The 27,511-nt window shown below is 45.7% G+C and overlaps 1 protein-coding gene across 2 annotated transcripts; it reads left to right on the top strand.

Annotated features, from left to right (window-relative positions):
• Window positions 1-41: 41 nt before the first annotated feature.
• On the top strand, window positions 42-26,499 carry otud5 (OTU deubiquitinase 5). 2 transcript variants are annotated; one of them, XM_023333352.1, is made up of 9 exons: window positions 42-896; window positions 5,479-5,569; window positions 18,344-18,408; window positions 18,486-18,642; window positions 18,716-18,864; window positions 18,939-19,124; window positions 20,786-20,990; window positions 22,092-22,163; window positions 25,891-26,499. In XM_023333352.1, the coding sequence occupies exons 1-9, from the start codon at window positions 309-311 to the stop codon at window positions 26,028-26,030; spliced, it is 1,653 nt and encodes a 550-aa protein (XP_023189120.1). In that variant the 5' UTR covers window positions 42-308; the 3' UTR covers window positions 26,031-26,499. The 2 variants fall into 2 exon arrangements, with proteins under 2 accessions (XP_023189120.1, XP_005815545.1); XM_005815488.2 differs by having other exon boundaries at window positions 43-896; window positions 5,476-5,569.
• The last annotated feature ends 1,012 nt before the right edge of the window (window positions 26,500-27,511 follow it).

Below are 27,511 nucleotides of genomic sequence, written 5' to 3'. Positions count from 1 at the left end.
GACAAGAGTTCAGATGAGCGTGATGACGTGGCAGACAGGAGGTGACGTCGCTACGCTCCGTCAGCTTGTGTTGATGTTTTGGAGAACGGGAAGAGGGAGACGCTTTTTGTTTTTGTTCAAATCAAACCGTCGAAAAGGAGCCGAGGGGCCGCTTCTTTCTTCACCTCCGGCTCGTTGAAGGGTCTTAGTTTGGTGGTAGGAGCCTAACGGCCGGTCCGGACGGTGACCCGACCGACACTTTAGATCCAGAACAACGGAGCTGTCTCCATCTCTAACCGACTCCCTGCTCCCCTTACACCGACTCCACCATGACGATCCTCCCGAAAAAGAAGCCCAGCTCCGCGGTCGGAGTTTCGGACCACACCGATGACAACGACCGTCGGAGCGGGTCTGACTCTCACCAACACACTCACCCTCACACCGGGAGGACCGGAGCCAGGCCGAGGGCTTCACCACCTCCATGGTCCTACCAGAGCGCCCCACCTTCAACCAGAGAAGACAGGCGGAACATCGAGGCCAGCTCCCGGCCTCAGCAGGCCTCCCCGCCGCCGGTAGGCTCTGTGTCCCCGGTGGGTCCAGGGGAAGGACGGGACAGCAGCGGAGGGATGGTTACTAGCTCTCGGGGGGAGCTGGTGGTGTCTTCCGGTGTGGTCGGATGCGGCGGAGCGATAGGAGGCTGTTGCTCCGGGCCCGGCCTGAGCAAGAGGCGGCGGCAGGCAGGAACCTGCTCCGGGGGGGTGGTAGCTGCTCTGGCCGGTGGAGGCCAGCCGGGAGTGACCGGACCAGGAGGAGTGGGCTCCAGCCAGGACACTGAGGAAGGAGCCGGGAACAACAGCGAGGATGAGTACGAGAACGCGGCCCGACTGCAGTCCGTGGACCCGGCCACCGTGGAGCAGGTAGTGAGCTAACGATGCTAATAGCAGGCTAATGTGGCATTACGGGAGACTTCTGGAGCTTTTATGGGGTTAAAATTCTGTCTACACGGTGAGATTTATAAAGTAGAGGTCCCTGTCAGAGCTGGAGAAATGGCCCGATGTATTTAAATGAATGAATTGTCATAATTGAACTATTTTTCCTGGTTATCCAACTATAGAGGCACTAAATGATGTAATTATGTACACTATTCAGGTCAAAGTTTAACCTGCTATCCCAAAGTTTCAGGTTGCTATAGTAACGGCATTGATGTTGCAGGTAACTTATAAGTTTATAGTCAGAAGTGGTTCTGGTCTCACACAGTCAAAATATAATGATCCAAATTGAGGTGATCAGATTTCCAAGAGTAAATCGGGGGACATTTCTCACTCAGTGATAAAGAAGATGTAAATTTATCAAAATAAAATGAAGAAACTGGGACAGTTACAGTTTACATATTTATTGATATTTAAACATTAAAAACAAAGTATAAAAGCAGGAATATGTCTCTCCACACTGTTGTTTCCTAATTGGAATTATAATAATATTATTAATAATAATAATAATAAAAGCAATAGCCACAATAGAGAACTGAAATTGGAAAATTTGGGGGTAATGGAGGTATAAACACTTTGCAAGTGAGCATGCATGCATAGACATGAATAACATAATTAGTATTTCTCTGTTAATGAACACAAAGCCCACAATAGTAACTGAAGTAACTTGAAAATGACAAAAGTAGTAAAAAATTGTTTACTGACAAACTAATGAAAGTCAGACACTGCTTTGAAATTGCTGTTCAATTAAAATGATGGCAGCTAAAACTTATTAGCATTTTGGTGTCTGGCCATAGAGCTGATGTACATTTTGTCTCATCTCTCCCAGAACCTTTGTGGTAAATTCCAACCTCACTTTTATATGATTTGCTTTCCTCCTTGGTCTCACATGAAGTCCACCTTGACCTGGGAGTTCAACTGTACTTCCTTTGGAGGTTGTTCTGGACTCTTTGGTAACCATTCATATGATAATTCTCATTAATTTTCTTCCTGCAGCCACAGCCAGGGAGATCAGCTCCAGTCCTGTGGACCTTAAGTTTTAGAATAATCTGTACAAATGTAGTCATCCTGGTCTGTTATTTTCTTATTATGTTGAACCTCAATTCAAAAAATGTCTGATTTTTATTGGTCAATTTTCAGTAAATTTTCATTTATTACTTTTGTCAGTTTCAAGTTGTTTCAGTGACCACTGTGGGTTTTTCAGTCATTAACAGAAGGTACCAACAATTTTGTACGCATGTGAATGTTGCACATGAATGAACACATAACTGTCCATAAATACGTGAGGTCTGTGTGTGTAAAGTTATGTAGCTGATATGTAAGGACATTGTGTGTGTTTGAGATGAGTGAACTCTGGTCAGGAAGTCCCCTAATGTGAGCTCATCTTTGGATCTGCAAACCCTCCTGGGTCTGAAGAGCCATCAGCCACATGATCAGGCAGAGAGGTCTGGATAGAACAAGAGGAGAAAAGATTATGTGAAAAACATGAGAAACAACACAACTAACAGTAAAGAAAAAGACTTAAAATACAAGAGACAATCAAATGTTAAATTTTCATCTTTCTCTTCAGCTGTCAGTTTTCCCATTTCCCTCTGGTCTCGCTCATTCAGTTTATCAGAATATTTTCCTCCTGTCTCATCTTTTATCAGTCTGACACTATTCTAAAACAGAGACATATCACAATCTCCTCCAAAAACATCAGAATGTACTGGAAATGTAAAATTTAATGAATAAAATCAGATTTGTTTTATTTTAGAATTTAGTTATTCTAAAATGAGAAACTGGATGTTTGTAGCTAAACAAACAGAAGAGATTATCTCTCCATCCTCATTAGTTTCAGTTCATGCTCTTTTTCATTCAGTTTTTCTGTTACTGAGTGAGAACATTTTCATGTGTATTAAGTCACATCTAGCTTTAAAAATACAACCCACTGATCACCAGTTAATTCCAAAACATTTTCTTTACAATGAGTTTATTTTAACCATCCCCTTGCTATTTCTCTCACTCTGGCTAATCCTACAGCCGCTCTTTGTGCTCTCGTCTTGTGTTTGTTAATAAAAGCTTGGTTTTATTTTATCGTGAACTAAAGCTTCATGACGGTAAAGATTAGCCCAGTCCAAACAAAACATGTTGATTCACACATACTGTATTACAGGTCAGCTCCCCTTCGAAGTTGGTCAAAACTCAAACTCTCCTCTTCCAGCTTCTTATCTTTTCGCTCTTCCTGATTTTTATTGGTGGTTGGCTCTGCTGCTCTTCTTTGTCGTAACGTTAACACCAGAGCAAGCAGCTACTGTAACGGCTGATGTTGTGCCCAACCCGCTCACTCATGCTTTCTGCTCCTTGCCACATGGAATCTCCGGCTACCATAATAATGATCTATAGGAAACTTCTCATTCATAAAATGCTAAAATCGGGGACTTTCCGGAGACAGCTTTAGCCGGGGGACAGGTCACCTAAGACAGTGACTGTCCCAGGAAATCGGAGACGTCTGTTAACCCTAATCCAACTCCGGAATACTTGCTGTTTACATGCTGTGACCCTGAAGTGGTCCAGATCAACACTTGTCCAGCTGCTTCTCACTCAGGTTCAGGTCTATGGGACCATAAAACATTAGGGCTAGTTTTATGTTGAGATTATCTTTTTAAATCAAACACTGCTTTCACTGGTTCAAGTGTCTGGGTAGGGTAAGGGTTAAGGATCCTTCAAAGATTTATACACCTCCACAGCAAAACCTACTCATGGCAAGTCCAGTCACAGTTTTGTGTTTTTCTGCTCGGTGTTTAAACCTTTTGTTCAGAGGAAACATGAGAGACGATGGCTACAGGAAACAACAGAAAAACTTGGGTTGTTTTGAGGGTATGGACTGGGATGCTCTATGCCAGCCACATTCGCTTCAATTCAGTTTATTTATATAGCACCATTTTACAACATTATTTCTATTCAACCACACATATGTTCCCATTGATTCTAGTTACGAAACAGTACAGTATGCTAAAATAATTATTCAAAATAGTTTAAAAAGTTTATAGGAAGCCCAGCAGATTGCATGGAAAAGACATCTATGCCACGCCTGACTATATAAACGTCTGTGTGAACAACACCATCCCGACCAAAAAACACTGAGATTTTTCCCTAATAACAAACCTTCCTATTAGCTGATGAAACTGCTATAAAACAATGAAAAAACGTTAATTTAGGGAGTCAGAGAACTATGGAGAAGTATACCAAAGCAGCTTGCAGTTAAGATTAGAGACAATAAGGAGACGCACAGGAAGAAGCTGGAGAAAAGGCTCCTACAGAACAGTATCAGATCAGAGAGTACTCAGTCCAGAGAGCTGGTGGAGCTCTTAGTGGCATGCTGTGGGAACAATCACCTCATCTTGAATGTGAACAAAACAAAGGAGATGATTGTAGATTGCTGCACCAAGAATTATTGAAGGAATCAACACAAAACCTCTAAAGAAGACCAGCGCAACTTCCTTCTTCACAAAATGTAAACAAAACTGGAGTAGCGTCACATTTTGAAGAATTTCTCCAGTGATATAAGTGACTTGAACATTGCCCATCAACTGCTGCAGCTAGCGACGCTCCTGCAGGCGCCGTTACTATGCAGTGAGTCTGTCCACAAAACCAGACGGTTCCAATGCGGAATGAGCAGGAATCTGTCACAAAAATGATCGTAGGGCCTTATTTAATACCCAATTTCTATAAAACATAGTTTAAATTCAAGCTGAGGAAATTGATGATGTTTTGATATGTAAAAAATATGTTTTCTCCCAAGATATAAATCTGTACACAGGTTGGTTTCTGTCAAGATGCAAAGGAGGACTAAGCACATTTTTCTTTTGCATTGGTTAGTAATTTAATATTACAAGCTGTCAAAATTAATTTGTTAAAACTTAGCAGAGTATGGTTCCCATACTTTATAAAATGTTTCATCCTACTTGATTATAGTTATGAATATTGCAACATTTTACAAACAAATGAGGGAATTAGTCCAGATCTTATTGTTTATTGAAGGTTTAAAAATTACAGTGGCTGCAGATCGCCACGACAACAGGAAAAGAAACTAATAAAGAAAAGCAATTTTAAACCATTTATATTCTGTTTTCCCTCGTTTTCTGTCGGCTTTACTCTACACACAGACCCGTTGCCATAGCAACCTATGCAACACCTGCGCTAACCCACAGAGCAGATAGTAACATATTTACCCAGAATGCCCTGCGCTGTAGGTAGTTTCCTGCTCTTGGAGCGGTCTCCAGTCCACTTGCATTTAAAACCTCGTCAGCGTTCTAAACCGAACCAAAGCGAGTTGTGTAGACGGGTCAGGATTCGCTTCTTGAGTCACACCTCCTCAAATGAACCGGACCTCATAGGCAAACAAACTAGAGTTTGATTAAAGTGGATTGCACAGGGCTGGTATGAACGCATCCTAACAAAGCGTTAGTGTTCGGTCCTGGTCCTACCTGACGGGACGCTCCCTGATCAGCGCTCTGCTCTCCAGCAGGAACACTGGTTCGAGAAAGCTTTGAGGGAGAAGAAAGGATTTGTCATCAAGAAGATGAAGGAGGACGGGGCGTGCCTCTTCAGAGCTGTGGGTGAGTCCATTCCTCCACAGGTGTGTTCCTGCACTTCCACTGATCGCCACCAGATGTCAGTGTTTGGTGGAATCTGAACTTCTTGGTTCAGACATTTTATTTCTCCTCTTATTTAACATGGCATGAACATAAAACAATATTTTCAGTTCTGTTCACAAACTACAATAACTTAGTTCAGGTAAACCTTAACGTTTGTTTCCTCACATTTTTATTGTGTTCAAACTTCTGGAACTGTGACCCAAGAACATTAAAAGTACTCCCCAGCTGGGGGGTATTTACTACCTCCAGCTGCAGCCAGAACCGTATTTACTACAGACGGTTCTGGAACAAGACCAGGTTGGTTTGATACTTCAGTTGACAGTTCTATTCGTTAAGCAGCACAAACTCTGCAACATTCCTTCATGTTTCATCTTTATATTTTAGTTCATTCCTGTCTTGACACGTTCCTACCTGCAGGGGGCGTTGTGCAGCTGTTGGACTCTTTTGGTGTGTATGTGTGTGTGAGGTGGGAAGCAGAAATGTGGGTCACAGTGAAAGATTAGTGTGTTTTGTTCCTTTAAGAGCACAAAGGTTCTTTCAATTGAGTGCAGGTTGTGTCTCAGATAATAGCCATTGCATTGGTGCAGTGATGTCATCACAACTGTGTGTGCGCGCGTTTGTTTCTAATACCTTGTGGGGACCATTTTCCTGACACATGCTACGTTGTGGGGACTGAAGCCTGGTCCCCACAAGGGGAAACGCTGTTGTTGGGTCATGGGTCAGATTTAGGAGTAAGGTGTGAATTGAGTTTTGGATAGGGTTAGGGTTAGGCTGTAGAAATGAATGGAAGTCTTTGGAAAGTCCCCACAAAGATAGCCACGCAAATGTGTGTGTGTGTGTGTGTGTGTGTGTGTGTTTCCTTAATATAGTTGGTTTCTTCCTAGTTTCAGCCCCAACCTGCAGCGAAGCTTCAAGTTACAGAAATCAGTTTCATTCAGGTTCATTTCCATGTTTGCAGAAAGTGACGCTTTCAGTCTCAGATCTGTTTAATCCTGGAGCCTCCAGCAGATTTTTCATGGCGCCTTTTTAAAGTCTTTAAAAGTCCTAAAAATGGGGACAGTGGTGTCCTTCAGTTCGAATCAAGTAAAACCCAACAGTTTGTTTCCTCTCAGTTTCTTTTTCAGTCTTGGATCATTTTCTGCTTTTACATTAAATGTGCCTGATTCTTTGAAGCTGTTGGAGACTTTAACTGCCTGATTCACTCTGAACTTCCTGTGTTTTAGCTCTTTATGTTTCTGTCTGATCTTCGTCTAACCAATATGTTGTTCCTTCAATCATAGGTTCTCTGAAAATGTTACTTTTTTTTCCCCTGCCCTCTAGCCCAACCCTAGCCTAACCTAAGCCATGCTTGGCATTTGCATCCAGTCTGTAAGACCAGACCAGATGTAATATTGATCAACAGTTTGATTGGGATTCAGTGCACCAGCAGAGAGACGCAGAACGCTGAGTTTGTTTTGAAGGGCTGATTGATCCAGCCTGAGGCGATTTCTGGCTCCTGATGGATGTATGTATCTGAGGCTTAGTTACATGTTTAACCCGTTTTAGTTCATGAAAATGTCTTTGTCTGAGGAAACATTCCTGCTCTTTATTCAGGTCTGTTTTTCACTGAAAAAGGACAAAAATGAGCAAAAATGTTCTTTGAGATTCTTGGAGCTCAAACATCTAAACTCCAGTGAGGTGGTCCAATATCATTTATCCCACTTTGGGAAAAATAAATCCGCAACGAACCCGTTGCTATGAGACTGATGTTAAGATACAGAGTTTACCCCTGATCCTTGACCTTAGCGCCATGAATCCCTTCCACAGGACTGGTTTTCAGCCTTTGTTTCTGAGTGAGACTTCCATGTGTCTGAGCAGCCAGTAGGTGGCGCTGTGAGGACAGTGGAATACAGCTGATCAACACGCCTGGCTCATCCCAGTTTAACAGACTGGTCCCAGAATGGGTTGGTTTGGTTTGATGCGGTTGAGGGGAAGGGGCGAAGGTTCACAGCTGGTCGGCTCTGATTGGTGGAAACCCCCAGAAGTGGTGCTGCACTAATCTCTGCTGGACTGCAGTACCCAGCATACTTAGCTGTTCACCGTGGAGTCAGATAAAACTTTATTGATACATAGGATGGACGCACTGAGGCCCTGCCTCCTCTGAGAAACAGCTGGCCAATCAGAGGGCTGGCTGTGGTTTCCTGTGTGGGTTGATTATTCATTCTGCAGAAGCCTATCTGGTTTCCATGGTAACCGCCTCAGCTGCTGACATGGAGCTCATGTTGATTTATTTGGGTTAGTTTTTCAGTAACTGACATCATTCATACGTCCGGCTGGCGGTTCTGATTAACGTGTGATGTTTTATTTCCTCTCTGCTTCCTGAACCGATTCTGGTTCTGAGCCACATTTGGACCTTGAAACTCATTCCTTTTCATTCAGCAGCATCAGAACCGGCTGAACTCTCAGGGCCAAAATAAATGCCATAAAGAATCTTGATAATATATGACAAATATAAACAAAGTCTCTGTGGTCTCAAGTTCTGTTGGACTCAAGGTTCTGGACTACAGGTGCACCAATTTATCGGCGCCGATGTCCTGAAATTTGGGAAATCGGTGATCGGCTGATACCTACACATGAAGCCTATCTGATCCGGTGATCTCATCTTAAATAGCAAAGGTCTAAAAATCTGTTGCTCTGCAGTGAAAGGTTTGACTGGGTTAGCCCCGCCCATTCTGTTAGCCCCGCCCGTTGGGTTATGTCTGCTCGTTTGCAATAACAATAGTCGCCCCACTGTTGCCAACTAAGTGACTTTCTTGTCATTTTTAATAACATTTCAGATAAAAAAAAATGGTATGGGCCAAAATTCGAATTAGCAGGTCGGGCTTTTTAAAGATCGTAATCAGTGATGGGCTGGAAATCTACAATCGGTACTTTTATTTTATTTCTAAGTTGCTTTCAGGGCACATAAGGTCACCTCACAAAAATCAAACTAATACATTTTAAAGAAACAAACTCCAAATGAATCCTAAAGATCTCAGAGCAGACGCTGTTGGAGCAGCAGAGCGTTCAGCCGTGATTTAAACGTTTCTTCTGAATCCAGGAATCTTAGACTTAGACTTAGACTGACTTTATTATCGTTCTGCATGCACAGGGTGAATACAGAACGAAATTTCGTTGCATATGGCTCAGGACAATGTTTTGAGCTTCCAATGTTGTGAGGTTACTCCAGAATAAAATAAAATACAGTATAAAATATTAATATAAAATATAAAGTGCAGGACTGACAGTAAAATAGAAGTTATTTAGCTCTGTACATGTGCAAGGTATGAAGTGGAGACCAGTTTTTGAGTGCAGTCCAGTTAAGAGTTCAGCAGTCTGATGGCAAGTGGGAAAAAGCTGTTTCGGAACCTGGTGGACCTGCACCGGATGCTGCAGAACCTCTTTCCAGAGGGCAGCAGGGAGAACAGTCCATGGTGGGGGTGTGAGGGGTCACTGACGATGTTTCGGCCTCGGGACACACAGCGCTGGGATGAAATGTCCTGAATGGAGGGAAGGGGGGCCCCGATGATCCTCTCTGCTGTCCGCACCACTCTCCTCACGTTCTTCCAGTCGGAGGCGCTGCAGCCTCCACACCACACAGAGAGGCAGCTGGTCAGAATGTTCTCTATGGTGCTTCTGTAGAACGTCTTGAGGATGGGCGGGGGCAGGTGTGCTCTTCTCATCCTCCGCAGGAAATACAAGCGTTTCTGTGCCCTCTTGACCAGAGACGTGGTGTTCACAGTCCAGGTGAGGTCGTTAGTGATGTGCACCCCCAGGAATTTGGTGCTGCTGACCACCTCCACAGCCGAGCTGTTGATGAGCAGTGGAGCGTGGCTGGGCCGGTTCTTCCTGAAGTCGACGATCATCTCCTTCGTCTTGTCAACGTTCAGGATCAGGCTGTTGTCTCTGCACCAGTCCACCAGCTGCTCCACCTCCTCTCTGTAGTCCAGGTCGTTGTCGTCTCTGATGAGACCCACCACCGTTGTGTCGTTTGCGAACTTCACGATGTGGTTGGTGGCGAACCTGGGGGCGCAGTCGTGTGTCATCAGAGTGAACAGCAGAGGGCTCAGGACGCAGCCCTGAGGGGAGCCTGTGCTGAGGGTGATGACATCGGAGGTGTGTTGTCCGATCCGGACTGACTGAGGTCTGTCGGTGAGGAAGTCTAGCAGCCAGTTGCGCAGGGGGGTGCTGAAGCTCAGGTGTCCCAGTTTTCCTGCCAGATGCTGTGGGATGATTGTGTTGAACGCTGAGCTGAAGTCCAGGAACAACATCCGCACATGAGTGTTCTTCTCCTCCAGGTGAGCCAGGCTCAGGTGTAGGGCGGAGGAGATGGCGTCCTCAGTGGAGTGGTTTCGGCGGTAGGCAAACTGGAACGGGTCGAATGTGGAGGGGAGTCTGGAGACGATGTGTTCTTTTACCAGCCTTTCAAAGCACTTCATCATGATGGGAGTCAGTGCCACAGGCCGGTAATCGTTGAAAGAGGTGACTTGAGGTTTCTTTGGCACCGGAATGATGGAGACAGTTTTGAGACAGGCTGGCACTGTGGCTTGGTCCAGTGAGGTGTTAAAAATGTCTGTTAGGACACCAGCCAGCTGACCTGCGCATTCCCTGAACACCTGCCCAGGTATGTTGGCGGGGCCTGGGGCCTTCCGTGGGTTGACTCTTTTCAGAGTCTTCAACACATCGGCTGTGTCCAGGCAGAGTGCCTCCTCTTCCTGGTGGGGAACAGTTTTCTTTGCCGGAGTACTGTTCAGTGCCTCGAACCTCCCAAAGAAGTTATTGAGTCCATTTAGAAAGTCGGCATCAACTTCGCCCACTGGGGGGGAGGATGGATTGTAATCTGTGATCGCCTTTATGCCTTGCCACATGCTCCTGGTGTTGCTGGTGTCGTGGTGTCATGAGCCGAAGTTACATTTACAGAGTCCAGATGATTTCTGTCCATAAGGCGCATTCACAAAGCGGGCGGCTCCACTGGAGGACGGCTGCAGCTGGACCGGTACCGGTACCTGCTTTAAGTTCTGCTCAGAGCTCCAGGATGATCAGTCTGGATGAATCTAAACGATCAGAAACCAGCAGATCAATCTGATCTCTGATCAATGGCTCCATGTTCTCCATCAGAGCCAAAGCTCCTCAGGTAGCGGCTCACCTTGATGCAGCTACTGATATACCTGGGATTGTCTCCACACCTGATCACCTTCCATAATCAAACTGTTTGATCAGCCCTGGTTTCTCTCTAATGAGAATAAATAGATGCATTCAGACGATGAGTTTCATCTTTATGAGACACAAACTGAGCAACATGATTATTTACATTGAGGTTTTCACATCCTTTATTTCTCTTTTCTTTATTGTGTGTGTGTGTGTGTGTGTGTGTGTGTGTGTGTGTGTTAGGTTGTCTGAGGATAAATGTGGTTCAGTTTCATCATTTAAACACTAAAATATTAAAATCATGAAACCCATCTGGTTTGATGCTTCCTGGTCTAAATAACTGAATGCCGTCAGATTTCAGTGGATTTAGGTGAGTTCTGGGCAGGTAAAAAATTTGCGTTTATTTACTTAAACTTTCACACCACGTTTATTTTATACATGCTGACTTGTGCGTAAAATATAGCGTCGCACATTTTTTGTGCGTACGTCGCTTTAGACATGAGAGCCCAGAACCTGCTGACGTTTGCATGTTCTGGTTCTACCCGATCCAAATCTAGTTGCTGTTATTTGTCTTAGTCCTGATAGGTCCTGATTTTCCTCTCCCGCTCCTTACATCCCTGAATCGGACCGTTTGATCTGAATACAGCCGATGTAAGAACAGAACCTCATGGTGAAGCCAAGCCAACTTTGTAATGAAAGGCCACAGAACCGGGTCCAGAACCTGGTTCTGTTTGGTTCACAGCTTCACACTTGTGGCGATACTTGGCCACGATTTGACGTCTTGCCAGTGACATGTGTGTATTGGATCTTTCTTGATACACCACCCGGTCCATCTCAGAACCACTTGGTCCGTCAGAACCGCTCAGTGAGTCAGAACTTCTGAGGAGCGTACCCTCAGAAGTTCTGACTCACTGCTGCTCAGGTGGAGACGCTGCAGCCAGGAAACGGGTCTGAGCAGAACCGGGTCAGGTCGTTGGGTTTCAGGGAGAGCCCCTGCTGCTCCAGGAGCTGGTTTAGTTTTCAGTCTGATTCTAAGTTTGTTTACGCGTCGCAGTCCACCACACACAATCACACACACACACACACGCATGCATTCACACATTCACAAACGCGCGCACACACTCACTCGATAACCACAAGTGAGAAAGGGAAGCTGTTGGGGGTTCTGAGAATCACCGTGGTAACAGGTCATGTGATTTGCTGGAAATCAAACTTAGAGCCTCATTTGCATACTGACGCCTCCGCTAGGGAGGAAGTGTGTGTGTCTGGGTGTTTGATACAGCTCAGTATTTATTCCTCTAAATAAAACTAAATTGTAATTTTTCTTCTAGACTGGTTTTCTATCAGACTCTAAGCTGATCTATGTCACCTAGATCTATAGCGATCCCTGCCCTGAGGGACATTGGTGCTGCTTCCTGCAGGTGATTCCCTTCAGCCTCACACCATTCAGAGGAGGTCATGCAGGTCTGGAGCAGAGGAATGCGGATCTAGAACCAGGTCATCTAGATCAGAATTGCCGGACCGATTCTGGGCTGGTTCCGAGACTTTCTCTCCATAAGTTTCACATCCATCACGACTTTTTTAAACATCTAATCAAATCTCAGGCTGCTTCCTGCTCCATGTCGGCGGCCATCTTCAAGTACACCTGGCTGCAGCAAACGGACCACATGGCCAACTCAGACCTTATTTAGAAATGGGACCATTGCACTCCAGAAGTGACGGGGGCGCTATTTCCTATATTATGCGCGGTCTCCCGTTTTTATTGTCGTTAGAAATCTGTGATATATATTCATCTTTAGGAAGGATTTTCACTCTCAGCATGTATTTGAACTTCTCTCTTTTATTTACTTCAGCACCGCTCACAGTTTTTAAATAGACCCTTTTCACATGACGTCACACAACTTCCGTTTTGGCTCGAAGCTGTGTATCCTTAGTTCCGGTGTACATAGTAAGTAATGATAAAGTTGTCTATTTCATATATATATATATATATATATATATATATATATATATATATATATATATATATATATATATATAGAGAGAGAGAGAGAGAGAGAGAGAGAGAGAGAGAGAGAGAGATGTATAAATCTGACAGCATATGTTGATCAGACAGATCACCGGAGCATGGAGTTTACACAGTCTCTAAAACATTTGCCTAAAATAAGATTTGAAGATATATCACGATTTGCAAACCAGTTCTCTCTGACAAAAAAATCTAAATTAGACAAAGGCTACAAATTCTTCACCGAACAATACCTGTTTGACTATGAAGGTAGGTATTTTTGTTTTGCGTAACCGTTAGCTTAGCATTAGTGAATTTTGTTAGCTAGCTAACTACGTGACATAACTGTTCCTTAACCAGAACTTTTTACTGTTTTTGAACTATAACGTTTTAGGCTCTAATCTTGATCAGATTATTAAATTATAGACTGGAGTTGCCACTCATCCCATAAAATAGGGATTTGTTTGTTATAAGCAGAGATGTCCGGTGCCACCGCTGCTTTGTAATGCCTTTAATCGGACCACTTTTTCGGTAACGAATAATCTAACGAGTTCGTATTTCAAATCCAGTAATCAGATTAAAGTTATTTATCCAAATCATTGCACATTAATATTTTCTTGTGTATTTATTTTTATTCCTTCTTTGCGTCTTTGGGAGAGACTCTGTGACAGTTAGCAGTGACAGAAACATGAACAGTGCATGGAGATGCGCATTTTGTTGCTGGAAAAACAGAAATATCGTCAAGCCCAACTGTTATTTGTGGCTTTTGTCTTGTTTTTATTTTCCATTAATACAGAAAATGAACCTCTAAACGTTACATCACTGACAGGCGGCGGTGTATATGTTTCCTAACTGTGGCTAAAGCTGCTGCTAGCTGGTTTACTCATGATCGGAAGCTGGTTCCTTTGAATACAGTTGGAGAATGGTAAATTGACAATGACTGATAACGGTTATCTAACACGTAAACACCGTTTTATAAAACACAGAAAGTGAACCTCTAAACGTTACAGCGCTGACAGAGAGTATATTTTTCCTAAATGTGGCTAAAGCTGCTGCTAGGTGGTTTACTCTCCGATCGGAGGCTGTTTATTTTATACACAGATAGAGAATGGTGAATTTACAATGATTAGTAACAGCTATCTAACACTTAAATGCTGTTATTATTAAACTTACCTTTTATTATATCCTTAAGATTATGAGAATGCGGGAAGTTTTCAGCTTGGTTCCCAAGGCAAAATCACACCGGAAGTAAAGATACCCAGTTTTGAGTTATGGCGGCCATTGTCTGACGTCACTGTGAAAAGGGTCTATTCTGTGTACTTCTAAATCTGCTCCTTATTTGCATCTTTTTGGGTCTACTACTGCCTCTAATGGCGTGGGGTGGTAACACAACTACTATAATTACGTTATTAAATGAGTCTTTATTATTTACTGTTAATACCGGCATTATTGGCACCATCAAAGATAAATTCTCTAATAAAACACCATACTTTTTTACTTTCTTAACGATGTAGAGCTAATTAAATGACATAAACAAGATCTTTATACATTATGAATATTTATATATCTCCATCATTTATAGGAGGAATAAAAGAAATAAGGAGACATGAAAAGCAACATAATGAACTATAATAAAAACCATTTATAATGTATGCATAAGAAACTTATTTGAGGAAAATTCAATAAGAAACAAATTAATTAGATTCACAGAAGAATTACAAGTCTGGTTGTTACGACCAGGGTTGTAAAACAGATACAAGCTAAAATTCACATTTTTGCTTTTACTCTGTCATTCATATAATTCTGAGAGATTTTGCTGTGTTGGTAGAGTCTTATACATAGTTAAAAAAAAAAAAAGAAACTAATCAATCATGGTGGAAATTTCCCTTCAACTCCAAAACAATAAAATAAAACGCATTCATAGAATCACTTAGCATGTTATAGCTAAATGTTATCATGTTTAGATAAGAATAATTATTGCATTGTCAATAAATGACTTGTAATCAATGTTCTCAGGTACCAGAGGGAAACAGTAACGCCTTCATGAGCTCAGAGGGTCAAACTGATGAATAAAGAGGATGGAGGCTCTCTACTAAAATATTCCTGCCGTCTTCCATGTTCTTTCAGCAAACAGTTGAGACAGAGTTGTTTTTGGTTTCACCACTATTTACCTGCTGTTATACCTGCCATTGAAACTATTCTCTTTTTTTTCGCCCCACAAGGCGTCTTTTTGTGGGCTCTAGTGTCCCTTTTTTTCAAAGTAGGCTGACAGGAAAGGGGGCAGGAGAGGGGGGAAGACATGCGGTAAACGTCGTCGGGTCCGGGAGTCGAACCCGCGACAGCTGCGTCGAGGCTACGTTTTGCCTGAATGTGGGTTGCGCTAACCCCTCCGCCACCACGGCACGCCCGAAACTATTCTTAAAAGTTTGTCTTTTAGTCTGCAGCTCATGTGACCAAACCAGCTGAGGAGACAAAAAGTTAAAGCACTCAACATTGTCTTGTACACAATCTCTAGTTGGATAACCCCAAGATCACCGAGTCTCATTTAAAGATAGAGTCTCTGAGAACAGTTCTTAAAAACTTTAGTGTTTTCAGTAAAGTTGAGCTGACTGTCCAGGAATGACCTAAGGTATTTAAAATTTGTGACTGTTTCAACATCGAGAGAAACTGGCACCACTTTGAGGTCATTTCATTAGCTCCACCTCCTTGAAAAAGTATGGTATTTTATTAGAGAAGTTATCTTTTAAGGTGTCAGTAATGCCAGAATTCATTTGTTAAAAACTGTGAGCTGTGCAGAAGTAAATAAGAGAGAAGCTCAAATAAGATAAGATAAGATTTATTTGTCATTGTCATCAACAGATTACAACGAGATTGAGATTTGCTCGACTCGAGTTAAGATGCAGGTTATGTGTATATACATAATATACAAAGATAAAGAAATGAATAGTACAAAATGAGAAATAAATAGACATCAGAAGATGGTTGCAGCGCCTGGAGGTGTCGCAACAGAATTTACATTTTTAACAAAGTGGTGTCAAGAGCAGAAGTTCTTATGCCTTTGAATTTAGTGCCATGATTGCCATCGGGTAAAAACTGTTTTTTAGGCGATTTGTCCTGGTTTTTATTGCTCTGTATCTCTTGCCTGATGGCAGCAGCTGGAAGAGACCATGGCCAGGGTGTGAAGAGTCATTTAAAATGTCCAAAACTTTCTTGTGGAGCCTGGAAGTGTAAATCTGTTCCATAGTGGGAAGGGGGCAGCCTATGGTTCTCTCTGCTGCCCTAACAACCCTCTGGAGCGCCTTCTTGTCCGCGGATGTGCTGCTGCCGTACCAGACACATAGACCGTACGTGAGCACACTCTCTATGGAGCAGTGATAGACGGCCTGCAGCAGGTCTGAGGGGAGACGGTTCTTCTTGAGTATTCTTAGAAAGTACAGTCTCTGCTGTGCCTTCTTCAGCAGCTCCTTGGTGTTGGTGCTCCAGGTTAGCTTGTCCTCCAACTCCATGCCCAGAAACCTGAACACTGGGACCCTCTCCACACAGGTCCCACTGATGGTGAGAGGCTGGATGTCCGTTTTGTTCTTCCTGAAGTCGATCACCAGCTCCTTTGTTTTGGAGGTGTTGAGGAGCAGGTTATTGACTTTGCACCACTCTGACAGCCGCTTCCCCTCATCCCTGTACTCCAGCTCCCCCTTCCCGCCTGAGATGAGACCAACAACAGTCGTGTCATCTGCAAACTTTATGGTCTTGTTGCTGAGGTGGTTGGAGACACAGTCATGAGTGTAGAGGGTGTAGAGAAGTGGGCTGAGCACGCAACCCTGTGGCGATCCGGTGTTCAGGCTCAGAGCAGTGGAGGTGTGGGGGCCCAGTCTGACCCTCTGGGAGCGACCTGTTAGGAAGTCCAGGATCCAACTGCAGGTGGCTGATGGGAGCCCAAGGTTTGCTAGCTTGGACACCAGACGTTGGGGAAGTATGGTATTAAATGCTGAGCTGAAGTCCACGAAGAGCATTCTGACATAGCTCTCCTGCTTCTCTAAGTGGGTCAGGGCAGCATGAAGTGCAGTGGATACAGCGTCCTCTGTGGACCTCTTTGCTTTGTAGGCAAATTGGAGAGGGTCCAGCTCAGCAGGCAGGCCAGCGAGGATGTGGCTCCGCACCAGTCTCTCCAAGCACTTCATGATGATCGGTGTGAGTGCCACTGGACGGTAGTCGTTCAGGGTGTTGATGTTGGTTCTTTTCGGCAGGGGGACAATGGTAGAGGACTTTAGGCAGGGAGAGACAGTGGCTTGAGACAGGGACTGGTTAAAAATCTTTGTGAAGATTCCAGCCAGTAGGTCTGCACAGTCTTTAAGCACCCGTCCCGACAGAGGCTGCCTGTCCACAGAGCTGCTGTGGACAGGCAGCTGTGATGGAGCTGTGGTAGGTGTCGCCTCAAAGCGGGCAAAGAAGATATTCATCTCCTCTGCCAGGGAAGTGGTTCCCTCCGTGCATGGCTGGTTGCTGGATCTGTAGCTTGTAATGTGCTGAACACCCTGCCACACCTGCCTGGTGCTGTTGCTCCTGAGCTGCTTCTCTATTCTCCCTCCGTATGATGCCTTAGCTTGGCAGATGCCTCTTCTCAGGTTGGCTCTGGCAGAACTGTAGAGTGCTTTGTCCCCAGAACTGAAAGCAGCGTTCCTGGCTTTCAAGAGGCCCCGGACCTCCTTAGTCATTCAGGGTTTCCTATTCGGATAGATCCTCATGAGTCTGTTCCTGGTGACATTGTCCATGCAGAACCTGATGTAGTCCAAGACTGCTGAGGTGTAGTTCTCCAGGTCCTGATGTGCAAAAATCTCCCAGTCAGTTCTCTGGAAGCAGTCCTGTAGTTGGTGAGAGGCATCCTCAGGCCAGATGGTGACAGTTCGGGTTATACTGGGGACACGTTTCCGCAGGGGGGTGTAACCAGGGATCAGTAGCAGGGACACGTGATCAGACTGGCCAAGGTGTGCTAAGCGTTTAGCCCTGTATGCCTGTCTGATGTCTGTGTACAGCTTGTCCAGAGTTTTATCAGCAATGCATGCTGAGAGTAAAAATCCTCCCTAAAGAAAAAGATATATCACAGATTTCAAACGAAAATAAAAACGGGAGACAGCGGATAATATAGGAAATAGCGCCCCCTTCACTTCCGGAGTGCAATGGTCCCATTTCCAAATAAGGTCTGAGACTGACAGCGGTCCGTCCCGCCCTTCCTGTTTGCTGCAGCGCGATCCTTCTCTTTGGAGCTAAATCCTGATTTCTGTGGGATTTTCTTCCTGTTCATCTGAAGTAACCGAGTTCTGCAGGTTGGGCTGATGGTATCAGAACCTAAAGATCCAGTTGAAAACAGGTTGTTGGTTCTGTTTGTCTCGACTGAAACTCATGTCTGAATCCAGGAAGCGTTTTCTGCATATTCCATATTTATTCATAGCTGTTGAGTTTTTAAGGAAAACGTAAAAGAAAGCCGTTTAGGGTTAGCTGAGAGCTGATTGGTCGGAACCTCTGGCTCCACCCATCCCTTTGCTCCATTAGCTGTCCTCTGTTTGCAGCCGACCAGGTGTACGGGGATCAGGACATGCACGAGGTGGTGAGGAAGCACTGCATGGACTACCTGGTGAGTCTGATCACATGACCCCTCCCCTCGCTGACTTCTCAGCCAATCAGCTGACAGCATCTGTTTGGCTCCTTCAGATGAAGAACGCCGACTACTTCTCCAACTATGTGACAGAAGACTTTACCACGTACATCAACAGGAAGAGGAAAAACAATTGCCATGGCAACCACATCGAGATGCAGGCCATGGCGGAGATGTACAACAGACCGGTGGAGGTGTACCAGTACAGCACAGGTGAGTCCGTCGGCACATCTGAACCCAAACCAGATTCACGCATCTTTACCGATCCCGCCTCCCGATCCCACAGAGCCAATCAACACATTCCACGGCATCCATCAGAACAATGACGAGCCAATCAGAGTGAGCTACCACCGCAACATCCACTACAACTCTGTGGTGAACCCCAACAAGGCCACGATCGGCGTGGGCCTGGGTCTGCCCGCCTTCAAACCCGGGGTACCAGAACCGTAGCGACACGCTTCCCCTTAGGGCCATTGCCATGGCACTGACCTCTGACCTTTCCCTCCCAGTACGCGGACCAGTCTCTGATGAAGTCGGCCATCAAGACGTCCGAGGAGTCGTGGATCGAGCAGCAGATGCTGGAGGACAAGAAGCGGGCGACGGACTGGGAGGCGACCAACGAGGCCATCGAGGAGCAGGTGGCGCGCGAGTCCTACCTGCAGTGGCTCCAGGACCAGGAGAAACAGGCCCGACAGGTGAGACAGGGTTTCCCCCAGAAAACTTGCTCTGCCCAGCAAATGTAAAATATTGCAGGGTTATTATAGATCTGTTACTAAAAGACATTGCTGACAAATCTCAAACCCACAACTAGTCTTAAAAACAACAAATAAACAAATACAATTAAAATGAATATCAATTATTTGCACTCTTATAAATCCAAAGTAAATCATCAGTCAGTGGATTTAAAAACACAATGCTGATCACATTTGGAGCCAGACCAAAGCATAATTGAACTAAGCTGCTGCTTAAGGCCCCCAGACTTTCGGAGCCCTTTAAATGCTAATATTTTATCACAAACCACAGATATAGAAATTTAACATTTGTTTATTCAGAATGTCAATGCTATTAAATTTGATTTAATTGTTTCAGCATACATAAATCAAAAGATTTTAAATTGTTTAACATTTAAATTTAAAATTTTAAGGAGATGTTTTTTTTTTGAAAGTTCAAACAATATTCATAGTTATATTGTTTTGTTTCCACAGCTACAATCTGATGCTGTGAGTTTAATCTTTGAAATACAAATTAGAAAATTGCAGTTATAATTTATTACTTTTAAACTTTGACAATCAAACCAGCAGGCCCCTCTCAATCCCAGAATTGAGAGGGGCCTGCTGGTCCTGGTGAAATGCTGTTAGTGGTGTTGATGGTTACCATCAAGAGGGGCCCCTAAGTCAGATTCTGCTCCACGTCTCATACAGCATTGGACCAGCCCTGCAGGATGAGTTACATCCCCTCCACTGTGCATCTCTGCTGGATACAGAGGGACAAACAGGAAGTTTAATTTATGTGGCTTTAATAGCTCTTCCATTTTGTGTCTGCTGAGTTTTTAAAAAGCGCCACAGAAACTCATCCCCAAGCTTTGTGGGACGAGTTTTCTTGATATAGGCGTAGCCGCGTGCAGCAACTCTGCCTGAAAGCATTTGATATGAGTTTGATGCATTGTGTTGCCGCAAAAATGACATAAAATAACAATTTAAAAGAAATTAAAGCAGCGTGTTGTGTGACTATGAGGCGAGCGCAACATCTCCTCCAAGGGCTGAACCACCTGTCCACTAACCGGTGAGCACATCTTTAAACTTTGTCAGCACAGACACAGAGTCAGCGTGTTGAGCTGTAAACGCACACGTTTACACGACAAATCATCCTCACAGCACCTCTAAACATGCACCTATTTTAGCGGTTCACATTGAGTTTGACTCTTACCTTGATGAGTTCTCCAAAGAACCATATTTCCTCACCCGGGGTTGATGTAAACGTCCATACAGGTGAGTGGTCCATGCTGAGGTAAACTTCAGAGATCCAGCCGCGACCAGCGGTGTGATTGGTTTGTTCCCTGTTCAGTGCATCAACTATAAAAACTATAAACTCATCTTCCAGGAACGATTCTGCCCTTCCAGTAAAATACTCAGAGCAGCAGAGACTCTTCCAGTCTGGATTATTAAACAAAATAATTTAAAAATAAATTTTTTTTCATATAAAAACAAAAATAAGCCATGCTTAACCTAGCAGGGGGAAAACTAAAGCCTGGCAGCCCGCCAGGCTTAGAATTCACTGGGGGAGAACCTGAACCTGGTGGTATTCAATCAAAGTGGGCGGAGCCCTGGGTAACGCTGTCCTCTGCTTCTTCCTGCAGCCCCGTAAAGCTAGCGCCACCTGCAGCTCGGCCACCGCGGCTGCTTCTAGCGGACCGGACGACTGGAGCGCCCGGTCGCCACGGCAACGGGACTCTGACCCCTCCCATTCCGACCTCACGGCCGCCGCGCCGGCCGGCAACAAGCCGCCCTCTCCCACCGGAGCTGCCCTCATCCTGAGCAAACCACCGTCGCCCTGCGCTCCAGGTAACACACACACGGTGATGTCACTTCCTGCTCCCTGCTGATGGCGAGCAGTAAGTGCATCTGCTCAAGTATTCGCCACCGAAGCTCGGTAGTCGAACCGAACCAGGTCAGATCCTGGAGGTCGGTGTTCCAAATCCAACTCACCAGAACCGGTAGCCGGACCGCAGAGACGCTGCACCTTTCGCTGCAGAACCCCGCTCCATGTTGGTTCTCGCCGGGTCTCGCATGTTTAAAAAATTCTATGCGGCCCTGACTCTGGTCAGCAGGTTCTGATCACTGTTGAGTTTCAGCTAACTGGGTCAGAACCACCTGAAATCGAAAAAACCCGTTCTGATGAACTGGACTTGCAGGGAGAAAGTGTTTCGGTCCAAATTCTCTTCCTGAGTCACAGACAGAAATGAGCTAGCATTAGCCCGCTAACTGCTCCCTCAGAAAGGAGCAGATGACCCGGTACCGGTTCAGGGGAACAGCTTTTCTACAACCAGGGGAACCCTGTTTGAGTCCAGAAGAGCAACCAGAACCTCAGAACCAGGCTTTGGGTCTCCAGCCTCAAATTTGTAACTAAAAGAATTTTTTTCTCTTTTAGCAGCATTGTAAAAACATTAAATTCCATAAAAATGTACATTTTCCCTCAAGAACCAAATAATTCAGAACGTTTTAAGGTTTAGTTATGAACAGATCCGAATGATTTCCATTTGGAAGTTTGAGTCTCGCAGCACCTCAAGTCCATTTGGACTGAATTTCTGATTGTGGCCCGGTTTGAGTCTCGCGCTGCGGACCGATGGATCTGGTGCTGATCGTTGGGCTCGAGCCCGCAGCACGGACAGAACCATCATCAGATCACAAGGAGCCAACAGAACCAGAACAAAGTCAGAATGTATCTGAGGGAACTGCAGTTTGGATCGGGTCCACAGTTCTCTGAGAACCTCTGCAGGGTTCCAGTTTGGGTCCCCTTAGGAACCAATTAGGCTCCGGTTTATGTCCGATCTCCATTCTTTGCAATGTTGAAGCTCAAGTTTTAACGGTCAGCTGAAACGGATCGGAACCAGAACTCAAAGGTTGTGTCCGTGTCGCTGACTTGCTGAATGTTTCTGTGTTCAGGTCCGAGCAATCAGAGCCGGCACCACCTGGAGTACCGGGCCATCATGCAGGAGATGTCCCCCACGGCGTTCGGTAAGACACATCTTCTGCCTGGTTCCGACCCATTCCGACCCGTTCCACAGCTAAAGGCGTTTGTCTCATGAGAGCCACAGCGGGCGGCTCCTGATTAAAGGCTAAACACTAACAGAATCTCAGAATCTCCTGGAAACATTTGGATCTTGACAAACAAGACGGAGTCCGTCCGAAAAAAAGCCGGAACGAAACTCACCACAAACAGACTCCATTTTGTCAACTACAGAAAGTCCTCCGTCCAATCACAGGACAGAGTGACATCACTGTCCCAGAAGAACAAGGGTTGATCCGGTTGGGACCCTGTGGATCCAGATGGGACCCACCGCACGTCAGAGGACAATAAGCAGCCATTGGATCCAAAAAGCTATACTTAATCAGAGCCGCCTGATTCTGGACCCAGAACGCCTGGTGGGAGCCCATTTCACATATTTAAAAAACAAATGGCTCAGGTTGGCCCGTTTTTAGCTGTAAAGACAAACCGATTGCTGCCAGATGAAAAGCTCTTAACTGGGCCCTGCAGTCTGGGTACATATGGGTCCCATTTTAGAGGGTACATCTTCATTGTGTGTACTAGTAGTACCAGCAGTACTACTAGTACAGTGTTTCTCAAACGTTTTCAGGCTGAGGACCACTTACCCCATTTAACAAACAGTCACAGATCACCTAACCTGAAATCTCCCCTCTATAGCATAACTTAATATATAATTCAACCTGAAATGAAAATATTAGTCTCTTAACTTAGGTATGGTTGTTTTCTTAGGTCTTCTTACTGAAGAGTTGTGCTGTTTGATAAATGATAGATAAATAAATGATGATGATGATAAATAAAGACTGTATTAGTAGTAGTGATGGAGTCTTTCTGCTGAGAAATAACGGCCGACGTTAATGCAGTCAGGAGCGTTCCGCCATGTTGGAGGGCAAATGCTTAATTGGAGACGGATCCCCAAAGTGAATAATGTTGGAGAAAACTGTTTCTGAATAATCGATTTGACATATTTTTAAACGTAAATAATTAAAGTGATTTATACATCTAAATATAAATGTATAAATCACCATCCATCCATCTTCTTCCGCTTATCCGGAGTCGGGTCGCAGGGGTAGCAGCTTCACACCCTCCAGTCCCCCTTTTTGAACAGGGGGACCACCACCCCAGTCTGCCAATCCAGGGGAACTGCCCCCAATGTCCATGCGATATTGCAGAGTCGCGTCAACCAACACAACCCTACAACATCCAGAGCCTTAAGGAACTCCGGGCGGATCTCATCCACCCCCGGGGCCTTGCCACCGAGGAGCTTTTTAACCACCTCAGCGACCTCGTCCCCAGAGATTGGAGAGCCCAACCCAGAGTCCCCAGGCTCCGCTTCCTCAGTGGAAGGCATGTTGGTGGGATTGAGGAGGTCTTCGAAGTACTCTGCCCACCGGCCCACAACGTCCCGAGTAGAGGTCAGCAGCACACCATCCCCACTATAAACAGTGTTGGTGCTGCACCGCTTCCCCCCCCCTGAGACGCCGGATGGTGGACCAGAATTGCCTCGAAGCCGTACGGAAGTCTTTCTCCATGGCCTCTCCAAACTCCTCCCACGCCCGAGGTTTTGCCTCAGCAACCACCCGAGCCGCATGCCGCTTCGCCCGCCGGTACCCATCAGCTGCTTCCGGAGTCCCACAGGCCAAAAAGGCCCGATAGGATTCCTTCTTCAGCCTGACGGCATCCCTCACCGAAGGTGTCCACCAACGGGTTCGAGGGTGGCCGCCGCGACAGGCACCGACAACCTTGCGGCCACAGCTCCGATCGGCCGCCTCGACAATGGAGGCACGGAACATGGTCCACTCAGACTCCATGTCCCCCACCTTCCCCGGGACGTGCTCAAAGTTTTGCCGGAGATGGGAGTTAAAGCTCCGTCTCACAGGGGATTCCGCCAGACGTTCCCAGCAGACCCTCACAACACGTTTGGGCCTGCCAGGTCTGACCGGCTTCCTCCCCACCACCGGAGCCAACTCACCACCAGGTAGTGGTCAGTGGACAGCTCCGCACCTCTCTTCACCCGAGTGTCCAAGACATACGGCCGCAGATCCGATGAAACGACGACAAAGTCGATCATCGAACTGCGGCCTAGGGTGTCCTGGTGCCAAGTGTACATATGGACACCCTTATGCTTGAACATGGTGTTCGTTATGGACAATCCATGACGAGCACAGAAGTCCAACAACAGAACACCGCTCGAGTTCAGGTCGGGCGGGCCGTTCCTCCCAACCACGCCCCTCCAGGTCTCACTGTCATTGCCCACGTGAGTGTTGAAGTCCCCCAGCAGAACAAGGGAGTCCCGAGGAGGGGCACTCTCCAGTACCCCCTCTAAGGACTCGAAAAAGGGTGGGTAATCTGAACTGTCGTTCGGCCCGTAAGCACAAACGACAGTCAGAACCCGTTCCCCCACCCGTAGGTGGAGGGAGGCTACCCTCTCGTTCACCGGGGTAAACCCCAACGTACAGGCGCCGAGATGGGGAGCAACAAGTATGGCCACTCCTGCCCGATGCCTCTCACCTTGGGCAACTCCAGAGTGGAAGTATGTCCAGCCCCTCTCAAGGAGACTGGTTCCAGAACCAGAGCCATGCGTCGAGGTGAGACCGACTATTTCTAGCCGGAACCTCTCGACCTCACGCACTAGCTCTGGCTCCTTCCCCACCAGAGAGGTGACATTCCACGTCCCAAGAGCCAGCTTCTGCAACCGGGGATTGGACCGCCAGGGTCCCCTCCCTTGGCCGCCACCCATCACACCCGACCCCTTTGGCCCCTCTCACGGGTGGTGGGCCCATGGGAGGGGGGGCCCATGTTTCCTCTTTGGGCTGAGCCCGGCCGGGCTCCATGGGTAAAAGCGCGGCCACCAGGCACTCGCCATCGTGCCCCCCCTCCAGGCCTGGCTCCAGAGTGGGGCCAGGCCTGGCCTCCCTGTTCCGGGCGAGGGAACACCAAGTCCAAGGTTTTCCTTCATCATTGGGGTCTTCGGGCTGCACTTTGTCTGGTCCCTCACCTAGGACCTGTCTGCCTTGGGTGACCCTACCAGGGGCATGAAGCCCCAGACAGCATAGCTCCTCGGATCATTGGGACACTCAAACCCCTCCACCACGATAAGGTGGCAGCCCAAGGAGGAGTGTATAAATCACTTTCCAGAAATCCTGAGCTTCAGGGCAGTGATGGCATACGGATCTTAGTCTGGCATTAGCATCAGCAATATCTGACTCTGAGAGGATGGCTCTGTGTAACCTGTGGTGACCAGTATGTTCTATGCAGTACTTTGAATTGTATTAATCTTGTTTTAAGTTCCATGAACATTTTTTAATGTTCTTGATCTATGAAGGCCACACCAAGATCAATTTCCCAGACTGATCGTAAAGCCAGCAGGATTTTTACACATATTTTTGTTCCAATTTTCCCTTTCAACAATCGCCCTAATTATCGGATGGCTCTTGGAATAATCCATAGCGATCATCTCGCCGTGGTCCTTAAGACTGATCTGGTCCATTCGGAAGAATGGCGGCACCTTTCAGATCTAAAATCGGGGATATCCAGCATGTTGGGTAGACTTTAGCCAATATTGCAGCGTGTTGTTTCCCCCGACTGGGAACCAGAAGAATGAAAAAACTCAAAACCAGAAACTCGAAATGAAATTGCACAGAAGGCCATTTTTCACCTGTGAACTGGTCTGACTGGTCTAACTGGTGTGTGTTTCAGGTCTGACGGACTGGGAGGACGATGAGATCTTGGCCTCGGTGCTTGCCGTCTCCCAGCAGGAATACCTGGACAGCATGAAACACCAGAGCGCCTCCGCCGCCATGCATCGGGAGCGTGAGCCGTCGCCAGACAGCAGCTGATGCACTGCCGCCACGCACTGACCCCGCCGTGACCCCGCCCCGCCCCCCGACCCACAGACAGAACTCGAACATGGAGAAAATAAACCATCCAACAATGATGCACTCATTTCCTTTTTTAAATCATCCGCTTCCTGCTTCCCACTTCCAGCATCACTTCCACTTCCGGGTCGGCGGGGTCGGCGGGTCTTCACGCTGATCCGGCATCAGATCTTATTTAAATGTGGACGGCTTCCAGCAGTTTGAGTTTCGCTCCGTGGTTCCAATGAAGGACAACCCGGTCCGGTTCTGTTTGGCCATCAAAAGTCTTATCATGTTCTGTTAGGTGCTGATCATTCCCGGCCTCCTCATCGTCACCTTCATCATCAGACTTATTTAGCTGCATGTTTAACAGCCGAGTTCATCATAGCAGAAACGAATTAAAGAGAAAAATAGAAAATGTCTTTCTGATCCTCAGTGATTATTAATATAAGTTTGTTTTATTTTATTTTCTCAGTTGGATGAAAACTTTTTGTTTCTTGGAATAAAAAGAGGAAGTTTCTGAAAAGCAGCTGAGAGCTTCATGATTCCAGCCGTCTGTAAAGCCGGAACCGGTTCTGGTTCTGCTTCTGAGTCCAGCTTCCTCTTGTTTGGGTTCTGGTTCTGGTTCCGAGTTTCCTCCGGTTCTGAATGACCGGCCCAAAGCTGCAGGTTCCCCTGATGAAGGAGCTCCAGTGAGGAATGGTGATGCTGCCTGTCTGGGTTCAGCAGAACCAGAAGTCCGGTCCGGTCTCATTCATAAGAATATTTAACTTTTCAGATTTTCAAAATGAAAATCTGAAATATTTATAAATGTTAGAAATATTTCTAAATAAACCCAGAAACTAAAACTGTCTCCACTCTGACCCTACAGAAATAGTTTTTGCACTTTAGATTTAATTGTTGTTGTAAAGATAAGCAGCATGAAAGGTTGATTCTGAAGGAAGTGACGTCATGCTGCCTTCAGGGTCCCTCTGAGAAAATGAGGCCAATTATGGAAGTTGAGAAACTTTCAGAACATTTCAGATCAGCATAAACGTAATGCTTGAAATTAGTCATTTAAATATGTTTACATTACATAACCCTTAATAAAGAGCTAATGGATGGATATGTGTTCATTTAAAAACATGAAAAGATAAGAAGAAAAAAATGGAACCTTCATTGTAGTTGAAAATCACTAATAGTAAAATTTTGTTTCTTTTATGGAAATGTTTTGTACATTTCTGTCAATTTTTTACACAATTTAAAGCGAGAAGCTCTAATTTGCACAACAGGAAGAAAAATATTAAATTATGGAGCCTAATTAGATTTTCCAGGTTAGGTGTTGGTTAAATTTGGATTACTTACGACTCCCTCTTGTTCCCTGAACGCATCAGCAGCTTCACAAACCGACAGGAAGCTTCGTGCGCGTCGGAGTAACCGCCGCGTGTTTTTTAAAGCTGTGCGCGTGTTCAGTTTCTGTAGCT

Source organism: Xiphophorus maculatus, chromosome 1 (assembly GCF_002775205.1).
Source record: "Xiphophorus maculatus strain JP 163 A chromosome 1, X_maculatus-5.0-male, whole genome shotgun sequence".
In the NCBI taxonomy this organism is placed as follows: Eukaryota; Metazoa; Chordata; class Actinopteri; order Cyprinodontiformes; family Poeciliidae; genus Xiphophorus; species Xiphophorus maculatus.
This window is presented reverse-complemented; position numbering and strand designations above follow the sequence as displayed.

Bases quoted from the DNA above. Each gene is read 5' to 3' on its own strand.
- otud5 (XM_005815488.2), top strand. From the start codon at position 309: ATGACGATCCTCCCGAAAAAGAAGCCCAGCTCCGCGGTCGGAGTTTCG. The intron at 19,125-20,785 runs GTGAGACAGGGT...TTCTTCCTGCAG, and splicing joins AGGAGAAACAGGCCCGACAG to CCCCGTAAAGCTAGCGCCAC. The intron at 20,991-22,091 runs GTAACACACACA...TTCTGTGTTCAG, and splicing joins ACCGTCGCCCTGCGCTCCAG to GTCCGAGCAATCAGAGCCGG.